Genomic DNA, 13892 nt, shown 5'->3' on the forward strand with positions numbered 1-13892 from the left:
GGACTTCACAGTACAAGCTGCTCCACAGTAAGTCAGTCCCTGTACTCTAACTCTATTACATACTTTTGTGAAAACCATTCTGCAATTTCAGGCTGAAAAATAAGCAGCAATGAGCAAAGATGGAAAGGAAGATTTCAGCCAATTTCAGATAAAATCACTAACACAAACTAAAGTAAATCAACAAACCAATATTATGATGCTATATGATGCTATATTGAAGCTTATCATCACATCTCCTAGATGTGCTGACAACATGTAGGAAGAACAAAAACATTTTTGAATGCTAGCTTTATGCTGAGGAGTCAAATTGTTAGTAAATATGTTAGAACTGCAGTTAATGAAAAAGGAAGGAAAAAATGAGAGAATAAAGGGAGATTGGAGATGAGACCAGTGGAAAATAACATCAGTGATATATAGTAGCTAAGTCAAGCTTCTACTCCCATCTTCCATCTCTTTACTAAAATAAGATAGCCTTAAAAAAAACAGTTTTTGCCCACACACTCTATATTGTATTATACTCTATATATTTGCAAGTGCATTTTAACAAAAAAAAAAAAAGTGATTTTACACATTTCCTGAAAAGATTAACAAGTTACACTGGAAAAAACCAATTCAAAATTATTTGTTGGTGAGGTACCAAGAATCAGAGGAAGACAATGTGTTTTCAAAAGGCAAAAAGCACACTGGAATCTCTCATCATGTATTTACAACTAAAAAGAGAATGCAAACTAGAAGCTGGAGCCCTCAGTAATGGTGAGCTTAGTCTGCCACCAATGATAAACATTGTGCAGCACAGCATTATCAGCACACAGACCTACAGATCCTTTAAGCTGAATTACAGACTTGATCATTATCCCAGTAGCTGGCTGAGGTAACAGCATAGATACGAGCAGATTTGCTGTATTTTTTACCCCAAAGATAGAAATTCAACTTGAAGAGAACAAGATGAATAAGAGGAATTGGTAAAGGTGAAAGGAATTTAAGAATATCCCACACCCTCCAAAAGCCCAAAGGCTCCTGTGTATTCGCCTTCATTTGGGGGCTTAAAAACAGCAATTACGTGTTGCCTTGTGATATCCCTGCCTTCTATCAGTATTCAGTACAATGTGTTCTTCCTAAGATGATCTATAAGACCATCAGAATATCTCTGCTGTTAAACCTATCCAATAATTACTTAAAATTGCCACAAATATGTCATGGGTGGTGCACACACACACACACACAATTCTAAAACTTGACCCACTTTTAAACAATAGCTGACCATTTAAGCTCCAAATGGTAAAACATCAGCTGCAGAAGTCACCCCTTGCAGTGTTTTCATCACAGCAATTAAATACAATTATTTCTCCTGTTGCTTTTCAGTTTTTACAATGCAGTGAGTATGACGGTTATTTATTGATGCTCAAGAGAAACCTACTCCAGCCCAAAGGTTTCTCCTGGGTTAGTTTATCTGCTTTAAAACATGTCGGTTTATACAAGACCAGTTGTATATAAGTGAGCATCATTACTCCTGCCACAGCAAGTAAAAGATATCCGAGAATCTTTGAAACATTTCTTTCACTGAAAATGAAATTTCATAAGAGGAACTGAGCTATGTGGTGAAAACAGCTAGTATATAACACACTTCCATTGGGAATAATTAATCTGTACTTGTTGATTTAAGAGCATATTAAAAATATAATGAAAGAAACAAGTTATGGCTTCCCATAAATACAAAACCTTTAAAGAAATGAACAAAGAAAGCCTTTCAAATAGCATTTTCTTGCTAGACTACACTCATGCCTGTCTTTGGCAGTTCATTCCTACCACATTCTACCTCACTGTACTTATGAAATGTTATCCCTAAATGTAGTTTCTTTGCTGAAATTACCCCTTATATGTGTTGAAGTGTTACAAAAGCTCCCTTACAAGCATTAAGCAGGAAAGTCTGGGCCGTCAGGCCAATGCAAATGGTCTTGATGAAATGCCAGCTCCTCAAAAAACACTTGGAACGCTACCCTGAAGCAAGAGGCTATTATTCTCTCACAGTTCAGCAATGGTTTGTATTTATAAAGCAACTTATCAAAATTCTCACTAATCACAGCAAATTACAGAGTGCTGCACAAAGTTAGCTGAATGGAATTATCTATAAAAATAAGTACTATTATAACATATAGAACCTCTTAAAGTCAGGATTAACCTTTTTCATCACTTGGCAATGAGAAGCAGTAAAGATCTATAGAAAAGATATTTATTACAGAAACCACCAAGGCCAAAATGTCTGGAGGATGCAGCTGTGTCAAACATTCCTCTTCTACACATTCTGTCTGCAACGTAAATCAAATCTTATACTACTCATACTACTGCTGTTGACAAGTAAACAAAACTGAGCAAACAAAAATGACTTACTTATAAAGGAAAGATATATTTTTGCTATTGATATCTGAGTGCAACGCACATGAGATGCTAAGCTAATGTCACCTTTCTTTCCACAAGACACACTGGAGTAATTTTCAACTTAACTGGAATACCAAGGCTATGATAATACAGGTAAAAATATCCAATGCTTTTATCTTCCTTCAAACAGAGCATTAGAAGGGAAGTAGACATCCCCCAACATATCAAGAGGTACACTCAGCGATTTCAAAATTTCTCATTGGTCAGGATATGTTCCTATGAAGTTTCTAAATCCCAAACAGATTTTTCAGGTCAAAAGCAGGCTCAGGACACAGAATTAAAAGAAATCCTTGTTACACTGTGAGAGACAATTGCCTGACATGGTAACCAATAGACTCTAGACTCTAGTTCCAATGTATTTATTATTGACTTTAAATGTAACGCTACTAGTCAGCACAAACATGTTTCTACTCTTCCTTAGGAGTTGTTTTGCGCTGTAAAATAAATGAAAATGTAACTAATTGGGCAAATTAACTGACTAGGCCTGGACTTAGTATTCTTCCTTCTGGTGTGACGGGAGTTTAATTCGGTATTCTCAGGAACTAAAAATAATGCAAAACCCCACTATGCTGTGGTCCTGTAAAAGTATAGAATAGTTTTTTTGTGGAAATATTGTAAAGGAGATGTAGCCGTGAGCTGGTTCATTTCTCCCAGATCCCCTATGTCACTTCCTCTACCAGAAATGCCCAGGATCCAAGGCTAATGCAAGACAGAAAGCATTCATAGTGTTGAGGTATTGAAGTAATAAATAATTTCCAAGGAACACTATTAAAAAGTGTAGGCCACACGTGTTAAAACATAGCATTCTAAGAGGGAAAGGCAGAATAACCTATCACTTAGTGATAATTTAATTGATTAATGATGATGAATAATGATGATTAATTTCTTTATGGAAATACAGCTCTACACATTCTTCTCAACTTTTCAAATCTGCTTGATAATAAATACCCAATAACTGCCTTACTACAACACTTCACCACTTGTCTTTCTTTCCCCTGAATTTCTAAATCACTACAGCTTGTGAACTACTCCCCACAACTACATGTAACAAATTCTTCATAGATAGCTGATCATGTACACACAGCATTTCTGTACTTTTAAATAGCTACCTACCATAGCCTTGTACTGAGTACACACATTACTGTTTCACAAGTATTTTTTTTGGTCTTCGTGACTTTGTGTTCTAAATTGATGAGAAGCAAGAAAGAACTTAGCTATTTGAGAGCTCATGTCTGAACTCTGATCCTAAGTAAACTGGATATTAAAACTCAGGTGTAACACCAACAACTGACATGTTTAAAGTAATACTGAGACTCCTTGAGCTTTAGCTCAAGAGAGGTCAGAAGGATATTTCAGCTTGCAAAGAAAGAAGTTTTGGGTTCAAAACAGTGAGTCTTATGGGAGATGGAAATAAATCTTAGCTAGATTGGAGAGGTGGTCAAGCCCTCTCTTCTTTGCTGTTGTTCTGACTGTGAACAATTAAATACTAGACAATTCTGCAAATTTCTAGTGAGAGAGATGGTTAAAAGTTGGTTTACTTGAGCTGCTATAAAAGATAGCAAATCTCATGTTTGGGGAAGTTGCAAAAAAACATCTTTAAACATTTTCTTCCTTTACTAAAATTCTTTAAAATTTCCACAGAGTAGGGGCAGGTGGGAGGGATGGGTAGGGACAAGAGCATTTGTTTCTTCAATAGAAAAAAAGCTGACATTGTGGTTTTTTCTCTGGAAAAAATGAAGTACCAAAAAATAAATTAGAACAGAAATCAGAAAATATTTTGACCCATCAACCATGTGTTTCAGTTTTCAGCAAGTGATGAAAATTATTTAAGTAATTACATAATTGAAAGAAGAAATACCTAAAAAGGTTGATGATGTGTATGAATGGAAGTAAAAAGTTGAGGTTGAGAGTACAACTAACCAAGGGCAATGTGCTTATTCTTTGATATGGTACAGAGTCTACGCAGTTCTTAAGCCTATAACCAAAAGCTCACAAAACAGAAAATGCAGGTTACTTCTATTTTCCTTGGATTAAAAGTCTATTCTTCTTTGTGTTGATGAAGAATCTGTGCTCATTTCAGGGCAGTATGATAGCAACAAACAAGGTTGTTCAAGGTGACATAAAAAGGAGGATTAGCATGCCAGCTTATCTCCGCTTCTCCCACAGATGTGGCCAGAGGCATCAATCATTTGTGATAAGACATTCATATCATATTGACACAGACACGAAGTGTATATCAGTGAAAGAAATTCTTAACACACTCCATCTTTCTAAAGTGCTGCCTTAAAATAGCTCTATTAATAGCTTTGCTATTTGGAGAAAATGATAACATTAAGAAAATGGCTTAAAGAAGACACAGCTAGACTAGAACTGTGTGTACCATTGCAGATTTAAGGAAAAAACGTCAGCACTCTACTGCAGTATGTTGTTGTAACACAGAGAGGCACAAACACTACATAAACGTAAAGGTCAGCAAAACAACTGGGACTTTGGGCAGGAGATGGAGCAGTATACTCATACATATCATCAATAATAAGAACAAAGCCCACTTAACTGAACAAACGCTGGTAACTGGTTTAACACCCTTCTTCTCTTTTTCATAGTCCACCCTCAAGATGATAATTGCCTGTGTCTCTAAATTTCTATAAAGAAATAGACAGGATGTCTGGGTAGCACTGTACAAAAAATAGAAATATGGTCTTACAATTGCTACACTGAAAAGGTAGATATTTCAGAGGACACTGTGGGTTTGTGACTGTGGGAAAATAATTCATTTGCTAAACTTTTTTTGTGTGTGTGTGTGTAGCAACAAAATATTTTTGTGGCAAAAGATAAAGTTAGACTCTCAAGGAATAATACACAATCTTGAAAACGGCTAATTTGATGAGAGAAAAGTGGCTGAGATCTTTCAAACAGAAATAAATAAATAAAACAATATACTTTTTACTAAAGATTGGTCTCAGAGCTCCAGTATCCAGCTCCTCCTGGTTCCACTAAGATCACCACTTCTGCAACAAACCTCTGCACTTTGTAAATGATATGAGCATATGTAAAGGAAAAGAACATACTTTGATCAGATGTCCTGTATTTCTTCAAAAATCTAATGCTGCAAACTGTGATCTGTGTACTCTGTTAAGCACACATTGTAGACATGGTACATGCAACCTCACTGCTGGTTCATTTACTAAACTTTTATGCTCGTAAGAAAGCAAGATACCTGCAAAGCATACAATCATCATCACGTTCTTCGATACTCTAAATGCTGGGAATCTTCATACTCTGAATTTACAGCACTTATTCCTTAGGAATAGAAAAATATCTGAAACTTCCATAAGTAATCACACATTATAACAGATTTAGAAATTTGCTAACGAAGAACACAAGATTGAAATGTTCTAAAAAACACACATTTCCAGTCTTCTTTTGGAGATCCACAATATCCTATCTTGTGCCAGGAGTTTTAATTATGTATTTTCCTGTAAGTGCTCCTCACACTAAAATCAACTGAAATCATGCATTTAAAATTCCATTTAACACTGAAAATGTTTTTGCAATGTAATTGTAATAGTTAACCAAAGTAAAAAGCGACAGAATTAAAGCTGAGTTGCTTCATATTCTACAGGAATTTTGCTGTTCAAACTATAATCCCGTAATATTCACCTTACGTACACTATTTTAAGATCTACATCATCAGCTTAGTCTGTATCAGATTTTCGCTTCTGAAGAAAATCTCTTGATTGTCTTGACAAGCCATGTTTTGATTCACAATCCAAAACAGTAAAGTTAGCAAATTGGATTTCCCCTGGATTAAACTGGAAGATACACTGTCACCATTGCCAGGCATTTAGATCACACAGCCTCTTTAGTAAAATCCTCAAAACATTTTCAGATGTTAGCACTGAGCTCTGAGCATCAACTGCTGTTCTGTAAATTCCACAGGCCACCACTGCTTGAACATCTCAGTCTTACAAGAAATTTAGATGACATGAGCACGTTAGTGCTCAGTCTTGAATTGACGAGCTCTCCGGATTCTGCTTTTCTCAAACATTAATTGAGCATGCCAAATTCAAGGAACAGATTTTACAAAAGCATTTTACAACAGCACTAATTAACTGTTGCCTGGACTTTCGATAGATCTAGACTGAGTATGTTAAGGAAAACATACTTTAGAACAGACTACAGTGCTACACCTCTGAGTATCAGGTAAAAGCTCAGCAGCAATCAGGAACATAGGACTGAACTGAAAGCAGAAAAATCTCAGGAGAATATCAGAAAATATGATTACATATTTCTTAACTTTTCCAAATACAAAGCCAATACTACTCTACAAGTGTGTACGCAGGGCTTTTGACTGGGAGAGAAACAAAAAGAGAAGAAGAATCTAAGGTTAGAAGACAACAGTGCATAAAACGAAGAGTTTGAGACAAATCATATGGCTGTATCATGTTAAAGTAGAGCCATTCACAAATTTACCAAGTACCAAGCAGGGTACTTGAAAATTTGCAAAGCAAAAACAGTAGGCAAAACAATATAAATATGCAAGAACACGACAGAGAAAACTCTGGAAGTCATCAGGGGCTCACATCACCTTCTTATTGTTAATTCCTACATTTAGTTTAGCTAGGAAATACACACACACACACATATATATACATATATATGCACACACAGAGTCAAGATAAGTTACTAGGTAATAACCAGGCAGAATATTTCTTACAACTGTAGTTTTAATGAAGCAAGCACATATGCATGCCATCACTCAGATTTATACTTGACTATCAAGTGAAAACTTGTAGAGTTTTCTAGCTTCCACGTGAAGTAAATGCTCATGATGAAGCAGCTTTTTAAAGCATTAAGGCTTGTATTAAAATTAGTGTAATTATATAAATATATACATACTCTACAAAGTAATATTAATTGTAACTCTTTATCAGCAATAATAAAGTCATAAATAAGCCTGTATTTTACTACTACATTATTAATACAACAGCACCAATGCTTTTGCAGACACCAATATGATTAAAAAATTAATTTTTAATTGTAATTTCCAGCCACAAAAAGGCTTCAAGAAGAGTAGTGTCTCCTAGCATCCCAAACAAATGTTAAGATTCTTACCAAATGCAATGCAGTGATAACGAAAGAGCATTTATCTCTAGCTCCCTAAATTCAACAGAAAAGAAATCTGTTGCCCTAAGTCTGCATTGATCACACTGTTGGATGGAAGTGAAACATCACAGCTGCTACAAATCTAGAAAAGTCCTTAGACTGGAAGGCTGAAGGTCAAACACTGCCCCTTGCCTCTCCCAGCATCACTGAATTTTTCTTGCTATCTGACTTCTCTGGGCAAGTCACAAGTTTCTACATCATATTTTCTCACATCTTGCCTGAAAAGCTATTATTATCTAACTCTTCGTACATATAGGGAGGAATGTGAGACGTTAAAAAAGAAAAATTATTTCAGAATGATGTAGTTACAAACTTACGTAATTTTCCTTTCATTCAAAGCACTAAAATATTTAGATACATTATCAAAAACAGAATAATGTTTTTATGATTTTAATTTCTGCTTCTTATTCATTTCAACAGCTACTTGCCTAGGAATGCACTTGTAGGTCACACAAAATCAAAAGATCAGTTTATCATTGGAACTTCAAATTGGAACAGTATTCCTTAAAAGAGTCCTTCAGATAATCCTTTTTTTTTCATTAAGAAAACAATTTCAAAATGCACTGAAGCAACAATTCTGAATTCATACATACATGTACCACAAATTTTTGATCCCCCTACTGTAAAATTCTTTGCAAGTATTTTAACAGTAAATTCAGGGGACTTTTCTTCATAGATTTCACTAGGAGAGGTTAATGGCAAGAAGTCAAATAAGTAATGTTTAATATCTACATCCTTTTTTATTTCAACAACAATTATTTCTGATTTTGAAGACTCAAACTTTGTGGAGACCTGAAGGAGCCTAAAGCCTAAAATGACCTAATAGACCTAAATAGAAAGCACAAAAGAAATAGGATGGATTCAGCTCAAAATTACTTCAGGGTACACTGGGCAGCTCTTTAATCAAATCAGTCAATGGATTCTAAAGAGCTAAGGAGATACAGACATTTTATCAGCTGAACTTTTCTAAGCTTTGCTGACTAAAACTAGACTAAAACAATCTGTGGACTGTAGCAGAAGCCTAGATGTGTAATTCAAACAAAGATCTTAAATTCAGATGTATACAAATCATAAAGTCCACATATCCATCACGAAATCTTCTAAATTTAAACAAACAAAAAAAATGTTAAGCTTTGGCAGAAGTTTTAATCTTGGCATTTCACTCTTTCCTCCACAAGATACTGCCACCTAAACAGATTCCAGACCATGAATCAGAGGCCTTTCAATAGAGGCAGCTCTTAATATTGCTTGAGAAAACTACAGTTTTACTATGGCCTAAGGACAACCTTATTCTTGCACTATAATATAAAGCTCAGCAATTAAATCATACCTTCCCTATGTTACCAAGCGTCTTCCTTTTTCTTTTACTTTTCCCTCAGATTACAGACTTTCCCACAGGGTAAGATATTATACACGTTTTCTAATTAAGCACAATCAATTAGAGACAGAAAAAGCGACGAAGATCATATACTGAATTTAAATATGAAGAGTGGTAAACCCCCCCCTGGATGTTTTTGCTTGTTTAATTTTTTAATTTAATTTTTTTTTTAAGAGCAACAAATTTGTGATGTAGTTGAAAAACATATTAACACGTTAAGTTTTTCTGGAAAACAAAGGCCTATAGTCAGCTTCTTGCTATGCTTTAAAATATTCAGATTTGCACACCCTATCTTTTGTGGAGTCTGGATCGTCTCTTAAGCAAGAGCAGTCATCCTTAAAATATTGTATAAAGGGAATTACAATCTCCAGTATTCACCTTTTCCTCATCCGGTTGTCTTTACAAGACAAACAGTGGCTAACAGTGCAGTGTAGGAATCCAGCCCCACCAAGGAGACATACTGAACTTAGTTCCTATGGCAAACCATAAGGGACACGGGAATTAGACAAAAGCTGTGTGCTGATATTCAGGACCACAGTTTTCCATTTTATGTTTTTATTTTTACTTTGTAAACCAATATTCCTTTTTACACATCACTAAGCTATATTTTATTAATAGACAAAATCCTAACCCCACTAAGTCAAATGCAAGACCTGTTAACACAATGTGCTTTCTGCTTGTAACTTGGTCTGACACACTGCTATGGTATGCTTTTTTTTTAAGGAAGAATCTATAGCAACAACAACAAAGTTTCATTTTCCATCACTTTCAATGGCAATATTTTAAATATGAGCAGTTCTTAATATTGTCTCAGAAAACTACAATTTTACAATGTCCTAAGGACAGCCTTATTCTTGTACTTCAATATGAAGCTCAGCTATAGCTTTCCTGTGTTATCAAGTATCCTTCTCTTCCCTTTTTTTTTTTCCTTCCCTGAAGCACAGACCTTTCCACAGCAGCACGTTATCCACATTATTAATAAATTCAGAGATAGGTTTAAAATAAAGGAAGAGGAAAACGAAACTGTTTCGAACGATTTCACAACACAGTTGATCAGAAAAAAAAAAATCAACAGCTGTAAATTCTGTTAAGATGATAAGATCATATATTGTTCTATGCACGTCAATAAGTTACATCCTCTTATCAAAAATTTTTAAACACTCAAAATATAATGAAAATGTTCTGTAAAAATTCTGCAGCAGTATACAAATAGATTTAGATCATTTTAAAATGGATTAATATATGTCATAATAAAGTATCACGTATATTCTCTGAAAAGGATAAAAATTTCCTAACTGTGAGGGTGATAGAGCACTGGAAGAGGCTGCCTAGAGAGGTTGTAGAGTCTGCTTCTCTGGAGATAGAACACACTGCATTCCTTCTTGAATGTCGTTCATTGTTTAAGACTAGAGCATCCTACCCGCAGTCTGCTTTTTCTTGCACTAGTCTGCAATTGGACTAGGAAAGCTGCTAGACTCAAACTTCCTGCCTTACTATTCTGTAGATGCTTGTCTCATTTTGGTATCTACAACTTCAATTCATTTTACTAACAATATTTGAACAAACTTTTCTGCACAGACAACTTCACTGAATTTATGAAACAGACATAAAATAAAGATTGTTTTGGGAAAAAATAATCAACAAAAAAACCACAGATAATATTGCTTCTAGTCCCCAAACAGTCTTTTAAAACTGCTACTTCAACTGCATGAACTTGAGGTTAGTAAAGTGAAATAAGTATATACAGAGACCATATGCTTGCAGGCTGATCTGATAAGAAGCTGAGGTAGTCTTAAGATAGACAAATATCAGAACAGAAATTCTATCATTAAATCTCAATTCTGTTCTTTAAGAGGAAAAAAAGATCACTCATTTTGTGTATATTCACATCAACTGGACAACGAACACCAGACTGTAATCTATATGAAACCACATTTTTGGAGCAATTCTACCTATGAGCTTGTACTTAACATTATGCATTCTAACTGTCTCATTCAAACAAGCAGGATTACCACTTGAGGAAAGCCTGGTACACACAGAGTGCTTGCAAAACTAAAATTTATGTAAAAAGTAAAATATCCCAAAGAAATGAAACCCCCCATTCTAAAATCATAATCAAGAAACTGAAGACATATTGTAAGTTATGTATATTCCTATATTTTTACTTTGAGCCAAACATCATTTTGTTTCAGGACACAAATTGCCATATATGGTTTCTTTTAGCTATGCTAAAAACAGGAGTTTCATCTAGTAATTTTACTGCTTTTTTCTTGTGGGCTGCTTAGCAATGACTTAGGAAATCAACAAATGAATCACTCAGGTGACACCCAGGTGTCTGTTGTGACAGACTTCAAGGTGATGCTAAACACAGCTTTTTGATGTGCTAATATCATCCAAAATTAGCAGATGACATCCATCCACGTATCACACTTTGCAGCTCACACTTCTATCACTGTCAGTAGGCCTTGGCTTCGTTCAAGGGTGTAAAGCTCAGCGTCTGATGATCGTGCACACAGTCTCTTCTCACACATCATCTCCTCACAGTTTATTGCCTGCACAAGTCAGGTCCAGCCAGGGCATAAAGATCTCTGAAATATCCTGCTGATCTGTATTGATTGAAATACCATACTGCTATGCACACATATACAAGACTTTACACTAATTCATGTGCTCTAACAAGCAGCCAACTGACTGAAATATAGAGTAGGCGTGGACACCACAGCCATGTACATTTTAAGCAAGAGCACAAAAGCCATGTCAGTGAGACCAACCAGCCTTGGTTTAATTCTTGGTCAACATGGTTATGCTGCTAGCATATCTAGTCCACAAAGATCACAGCTTGGATACATCTGCACTCCACCTCATGGTATGCTACATATATACCCTGAAATTAAACCCATTCCTGTGAAAACTCCCTTAGTTTCATCTTTTTCCATGTTTTTAGGGAGTTCTTGTTTCCTGGGTTTTTAATTTGTAGGAGAGGTGTTAAGGTGTGCGTGTTTGTTTTACAGATAGTAACAAACAGCTTTCACAAAGTTCATCTTGTCATTCCTCCCTTGCTCTACAAGGCAGTTTGGATTCATGACAACACACTTCTTCAAGGTTTGTCAGTAAATGGGATGAGGAAGTTCACACATAATAAAATAGCTGCAAATAGACACTGGAGTCAAGAATCAATACCTAAAGGTCAGATCACAGCAAGCATGTGACAAACAGCTCTAGAATTTGTGCTTTCATGTGAATGTGAAATCCAATCCATTTGCTTTCACACGACCACTACTGCCATAACCTTGTTTTCAACAATCCATAACACTCAAATTGTTTTCTGTCAAGGTCTGAAGCTCTCATCTAAAGCCATCACCTGCTATGCCATTCACTGAAATGAACACAGAAAATGTGCCCTGATGCACATTTAATTCTCAGAAATGGCAGTAAACTGTTATTGGTGACTAATGTCCAAAGTGCACGCCAGGTCAGTATTTAGCATCTAACGTCCTAACAATTTAAAGATTTCATTAACTATAAAAATCAATTTATTCCGTATAACCTTACTTCAAATAGTGGGTAGCTATTTTGCACAACTACAAAGCACACACACCATTTTGTCATACTCAGTCTAGCGCTCCAAACTCCTATTGCCACATATGTAAAAAGAAAATTAGTACACAGTCATGGCTTTGCACACATTTCGAATAACACTTTTTATCCAATTAGCAGCTTACAGTGACAGGTTTTATTTCTATTTGTGCATTTATGTTCTGTCTTATCTAAAGTGCATTTTGTTTTAAGTCTAGTCTTTCATTTCTCCAGGAGCCAGCCTTAAATCAGATTGAGGAATGTTGCTTCCAGTACCTGTTCTTTCAGCAGTGAGAAAACAGAAAGAATACAGTGAGTAGTGGCCAGCAGCAAATTCTGAATGGGAGCCCTCTGACCAGTTTTCCATCACCAGTGCATGAGCATTTAGTGTGGCACTGCTCTTCCAATCTTTCTGCCTTATATCTCATACAGAACTCAAAAGGCTCTTCCACCAACTCTCCCCCTATATATCATAATTGCTAAGTGCATCATTATTCTGTTCCTGTTCATTCCCAGGTCCTCTCTCTTGGCCAGAAACATGCTAGGAATAGAAATAACTAATGAGCATTTAAAAAATCAAAAGGATTTCAGCTCTAGGACAAACAGAATAGTTAGAAGCTAAGTACCCAGATGGAAAAAAAAAAAAAAAAGCCAACAAACCCTAAATGTGAGATCAGGTTTGACTACTTCATTAAGAGCATGCACCTCAGGCTCCTATTTATAAAAAGATTTCATCTAGGTACCAAGGATAATTCATCTTATAAATATTATAGAACAAGCAACAGTTGTAAGTCTGAATGTGCACTGATTAGGAGAAAGGAAAATAGAGATACTGAAAAAATGACCTTTGAGTCACAAAACTAATATTCAGTCTGTATGCACAGATATATATATTCCCTCTTAAGTAAAAACAGCTGAAAAGTGAAATAAGAAAAAAGGTGGAGAAAAATATATTATTTAAATCCAAAATGATACAAATATTAAGTATAGGAACTGGATTACAAGACAAAGCAAAACAATCTTTCGCTTGTTTCTAAAGTGAAATTTATTACCAAGATCAAAACAGACAGTGCACACTGACAATGTAAAATCAGTATCTCAGTGAAAAATCAAACGTTACCTGATGGGTCGATTTTCTTTACTATCGAAGAGTGAGAAGATTACTTCCAGTTCCTCTCCCAGATTGGAGCACATTAGACTCTTCATCTGAACAAAAAGATGGTGGCTGCTAGCTGGTACTGGTGTGTCTTTTTTTCGATGACGATGCTCCATCTAAACATACCACAAAAAAACCAGCAGTCAGTTTGAATTAAATATAAAGATCTTTAAAAAAAAA

The 13892-nt window shown here is 35.5% G+C and overlaps 1 protein-coding gene across 1 annotated transcript in view; it reads right to left on the bottom strand.

Moving 5' to 3' along the window:
• The window catches only part of DOCK4 (dedicator of cytokinesis 4), a 238559-nt gene that overhangs the window by 128670 nt on the left and 95997 nt on the right, over nucleotides 1-13892 (bottom strand). The window contains exon 8 of the mRNA XM_065743464.1: nucleotides 13677-13828. Within this exon, the coding sequence (XP_065599536.1) occupies nucleotides 13677-13828 (152 nt within the window). The remainder of the gene's footprint in view (nucleotides 1-13676; nucleotides 13829-13892) is intronic.

Source organism: Cyrtonyx montezumae, unplaced genomic scaffold, assembly GCF_038088225.1.
Source record: "Cyrtonyx montezumae isolate F1298 unplaced genomic scaffold, pur_monq_1.0 scaffold_3, whole genome shotgun sequence".
NCBI classification, from domain to species: domain Eukaryota; kingdom Metazoa; phylum Chordata; class Aves; order Galliformes; family Odontophoridae; genus Cyrtonyx; species Cyrtonyx montezumae.